The following is a 5,366-nucleotide window of genomic DNA, read 5'->3' on the forward strand; positions in this document are numbered from 1 at the left end:
GTATCTCCACAGGGATACTCACCTGTAACACCTACTATACTTGGTCAACACAATTCCCTATCAATACATGGGGTTTTATTTATCAATGGTGCAGTTATGAAACAAAGTGCTAACTCAGGAACAATGGCTCAATGGACGTGAGAGACCTTATGCTGCCACTAGGTATATTTATTTTCCTTTAACAGAACTCTACAAGATTCTGCATTATAAACAAGCACAAGGAAAGGTCATTACTTAATTACAATAGATGATGGAAGACTCACAGGCATTATCTCAAGGGCTGTCACTGCTGAGGCCTCTGTTCCTTTCTCACTAACACTCAGATATGCTTTGTGGACCACCTATGGAGAGAAACAGACAGTCAGCTCATTAAAAGAGATACAGGGCATACTTTCTGGGTATCTGAATATAGGGGCATGAAATGAGTAACTCCACAGGGGTGCTTACCTGCAACACTCACGGGAAGAATATGAAGGTTATAGAAGGGAATATTATAAACAGGATATAGTGGGGTTAACATGTGAGTAGACTAGTTCTAACATACTAAGGCAGGCATAGGCAACCTTTGGCACTCCAGATATTTGGGACTACACCTTCCATGATGCTTTGCCAGCATTATGGATGCCACAGCATTATGGGGGATGTAGTCCACAACATCTGGGGTGCCGAAGGTTGCCTACCCCTGTAACAAAACAGACAAGCATGAAAAGAGGGTGTTGCAATGGGTGGGGTAATTTAAATGCATCCAAAGGGAAGCCCAAAAGTCAGCCCTGTTTTTTTACAATCTGCAGCTCACTCCTGGTTGTAACACATCTATCATATGGGGTTATTTACTTAACCAGGAATCTTGCATAATTTGCATGGGAATTGCAAATGGTAGTTCAAAGTAGTTACATTGGCCTAAAATGTTAAATTCCCTTGTCAATAATCTCATTTTCCTGCTTGAAAAAAATCCCTGAAAGTTTTATGATTATATAAATTATGGTTAGCATTAATAAAGCTCCACCAGATTCCACAATGCCCTACACCAGGCGTGCCCAAAATGTAGATCCCCAGATGTTGAGGAAGTGCAACTCCCATGATGCTTTGCGTGACTTTGCTTGCCTTTAGGAAGGCAAGGCATCATGGAAGTTGCAGTTTTAAAACGTCTGGGGATCTACCCTTTGGGCACCCCTGCCCTACACAATAATAGAACATCAATGTTATAATAAAACATTGACATATCAGTTTTAATTTCAGTAAATTCATGGGTAAGGACTCACCTTGGACCCTTTTAACTTGGCTTGCTCTGTAATCCCAGGAAGATCAGCAGCGTCTGAAAATACCTTAGTTATTCCCAGTTTGTCAAAAGTCTCTATAAGATCCAGAGCAAGAGAAAGTGAAAATGTAGGAAGGGATAATTCCACGTACCTGTAACACATGATTGAAGATAGTAACATAGATTAGAAATCTGATCACGATGGCCTTGATTCGTTTTTATCAGTTCATATCAATTAAATTCCAGGGAGCTGATGAGTATCTCTTCGAATAATGCAGCTATGCAGCTAGTGGGGGCATATGTGCTAAACAACAAGAAGCCAGCTAATACATTAAATGGGGAAACTGGTACAGGTCTCCCTCATGCCCCCACCCATGGGCTGTAAAATAAAGAAGAGGGTGGACAGATTACTATCCACCCCGTCATGCCTACCTGGTATGGCTCTAAATAAGATAATAAAGGCGATATAGTGGTCCTTTCACCCCCATCCGTGACCAGCAGGTGGGAGCTATCGTTTAGTAAAGCTGGCAGTGCTTACTGTTCCCCCACAGCCCTACCCATGTTGGATTGCAGAAAAAAAATGACAAAAAAAAACAATCACCAACAAAAAATATAAACTTTACTCATCAAGGGCTCCACAAAGTTTGCATTGCGGGAAAAGACATTTAAGGACTTGCCCACACCGTTCAATTTCAGTCAATCCATTAGATTGATCTGACTGGAATTGCACTGCATGGGAAAGAAAGCCCTTATAAGGGCTTTTTCTGCTTCGCGAACTCAGTCTATATACAGCCCTACGTGAGCTAATATGGATCATTTTTAGCACCACTTTTTTGTTTAGACTTTAGAATCAATTGGTTTTTTTTTTAATATTATTTTTCGATCCAGTCTTTTTTTATCTTCAAAGCTGACATTATAGTTTTTCATTTAGCCTCTTTTGGAGATGAATAAATGTTCTTGTTCTTTATTTTTAGAGCCCCCACCAATAGACACCAATACCAGGTCCACCCTGTACGTTACTAGCAACTGGGCAGCGTGCAGACACTGGTTGCTTGCTGTTGAGTGGACATGCCTTCACTTGCAGCATGGTGAGTGGGGACATGGAGGGGATATAAAACCTCCCTTGTACTAATATGGGTGTCATATTCAACCCTATGACTAATTACTTCCTTTTATTCATTACTAACAGAGTTGTCATTAAAAAAGTAAAAAAATCTGCTTCTGAAAAATATATTGAGGATGATTTTCTCAAACAGCCGACTTGTTTATTGCTAGAATTCTGTTTGGCGTTAAACCCAAGTGAAATTAAAAAATACAATAACAGCCAGAACCAGTCGATATTTATTGACCAATTTTTCCATAGAATGGAATTAAGGACATCGTGTCTAGTATACTATAAGGAAAGTCATAGAATAAATATGAAACCATAGACTACATGTACATTATTCTAATGAAACAAACCTGTTAATATCAATTTCCAGTTATAAATGATGGCTAATGGTAGCCACATTTGTTTAGCTATTCTCGAAAAAAAAAAAAAAAGGACATTTGACAAATATTCTGATTTAATTTTATAATTTTTTGGGAGAATGCAGACTACATTTGCAGGATGAATGTCCATAGACCAGAAGCGTTGGGGCAGATTAAACCAGCGTCCTCAGTCTATCACTGCCATCCATGTTGGATGAAATTGATATTGATAATTCAGAAGTATAGATTGTACATTATCTAACTAGCTAAGATGGGGCAGTCTTTGGGTGCCAGGAAGAACCCAAGGGTACATAACCATTTTTTTCTGAGCTTTTGCTTCCCTTTAATTTTCCTCTCATTTTAAGTCCTTGATTATATTTACGCTAATTCTGTTGTGCTTTGAATGTATTTGTCATCATAGGAAGAGATGATTTGTCATTCTAAGTGTATAAGTAGAAGGAACATTTGTTCCAGTATGTCAATGAAATTCTAAGACATGCTACAATGCTTCAAGTCAATGAATGCAGTAAATTTCTTACTGGGACTCAAGTTTGCTCTTCCATGTCTTGATTGTGGATTCCTGAAGATTCTGTTCGATGTGTCGGAGTTTTCCCTCCTTTGGTAAGATAAACAGAGCTGAAGCATTGCCCTTGTATGGAATCTCCACCACGGTAACGTTTTCAGACAGTAATACGTTATACATGCCGGTTCTCCTCATAAATGGCACTGTCACAACTGTGTTCTCATCAACATGGAAATCTCCTTCACTAGTAAATTCTTCATTAAATGGCATTTCCCACTCCACTGAAAACACAGAATTATCTGTTATGTCACAGTTCAACAAATGAAAATGGCTTTGTTTCTGCCCTTCCGGTGCTGTAAAATTCTTGGCTGAGAACATGTGTGCTGGTGGTCTAAGCTATTTAGGAGCTCCCAATTTTTTAAAACAGCATGAATAAAACATGCATGTTTCTCAATACATTTGAAATAGGAAGCTGCTGATAGGCTTAGAGTGTCAGGCATTCAGTATCACCCCTGTCCAAAGCAGATATGCTCGTACCAGGGGTCTCCTGGCACCATAATAATATAATTCCAATTAAGTTGTTATGGTGTGCAGAGCTTCCCTATAATACAAGCGTCACCATTATGTATCTTTTATATTACATTATATTTTTAGGTTAAGGCTAGTATTAGTGTTACAGTAGTGTAGGAGTTAGTGGTTAGAGCTGGGGCAGTGTAGGGGTTTAGTGTTGGTGTAATATGGTATAGTGAAGGGATTATTGGTTAGTGTTAGTGTAATGTAGTGCAGTGTAGTGTAGAGGTTAAAGGGAGGACCTTACTGTTAGGGAACCAATGGAACGTACATGTTACATTGTTACCCAGGTTTAGTTGGAGTTACAGGTCTAAGCAGCAACATTTTAAGCTTAAAAATGGCATCAGATGCTACTCAGTACAGTAACTCCCACTAATCTCGGGTAGATTGTGCCATGCATGTCCTTGTTCTGCCTTAGTATTGGAACGGGAACAGTGTATTGATGCCTGTGCATTATGGGAAATAACTGCATGGATGACGTCCCCATCCACAAAGTACGAGATTCTAACACATGATCTGCCGAGTGAAATAACTAGGATGTCATGTAATATATTGAATCACATATATATATATATAAATTGAATCTGTGTAAATGTGAAACAATGTTACATTTGCAATTTGGTTATAGCATTCATAATTAATCAGTAACACGGTTTTGGCCTTACCTCTGAAAAAAATCCAGTTGTCCAAGAGTGAAATCGTGTCCTTGTCAATACTACTGAGCAATTCTGGAATTTTCCCATTGGTGTTCTTATTCATATAGCTGTTGATCTGTTCTTTTGCTTCATCAGAATTTGTGTCACTAGAAAATGCTTCTGACTCGGAATGTCTCTTGACTCGATCTAAAAATGGCTGGAGCGTTTTGACATTTTTGTTTATAAAACGGGCATTCCCACGGTTGAGCTGGAGCTCGCTATCAAGGGGACTAAGGACATTGAAAATGACCCGGAACCAAGCATTATAATCATCCTTTGCGGTTTCAGAGTTCTTGGAGCCAATACCATTTAAGATCTCGTCATGGGTCTTGGACCTAGCTACTTCCGAAAGCATGCCAAAAGCAGTGGGAATGGCAACAGTTGAAAATAAACTATTCTCTAAAGGTTTTGCACTGTTTACCTGTTTGAATAATCTAAAGGCAAACTGAGAATTGGATGGTACGATTTCATTGCCATGAACATGATGGTGTGAGTCGTGTTTTCCTTTCCCATAATCATCTTCATGTCCACCATCGTGGTGACTGAAAACTACCTTGCATAGTAAAGAGATGCTCAAACAGAGAAGAAGAAACGTCATGTCCTGCAAAACATCAAGAATACACCTGCAATAAATAAAAAAATAGACTACAGCAGTGTCCTCATCTCACTGAACCAGTTTATTTATGCTTGAGTACAGAGAGTTGTCATTATTTATAAAATTTCAAGCTGGGCAAAAGTGTCAAGTGGTATCTCTCAGGGATCTGTTCTGGGACCTCTTGTATTTAACATATTTATAAATATTCTTGAAATAGTCATTGAAGTCTTGCTTCAGTGTTTGCAGTTGGCGCAA

At 38.9% G+C, this 5,366-nt stretch overlaps 1 protein-coding gene across 1 annotated transcript; it reads right to left on the bottom strand.

The window, feature by feature from the left end:
* Positions 1 to 215: 215 nt before the first annotated feature.
* On the bottom strand, positions 216 to 5,114 carry LOC134582573 (alpha-1-antitrypsin-like). Its single transcript, XM_063439249.1, has 4 exons — positions 4,482 to 5,114; positions 3,268 to 3,527; positions 1,263 to 1,410; positions 216 to 341 (listed from the first exon to the last, which is right to left on the bottom strand). The coding sequence occupies exons 1-4, from the start codon at positions 5,112 to 5,114 to the stop codon at positions 231 to 233; spliced, it is 1,152 nt and encodes a 383-aa protein (XP_063295319.1). The 3' UTR covers positions 216 to 230.
* Positions 5,115 to 5,366: the final 252 nt, after the last annotated feature.

The sequence above is a fragment of the Pelobates fuscus genome, chromosome 13 (assembly GCF_036172605.1).
Source record: "Pelobates fuscus isolate aPelFus1 chromosome 13, aPelFus1.pri, whole genome shotgun sequence".
Taxonomy (NCBI): Eukaryota; Metazoa; Chordata; class Amphibia; order Anura; family Pelobatidae; genus Pelobates; species Pelobates fuscus.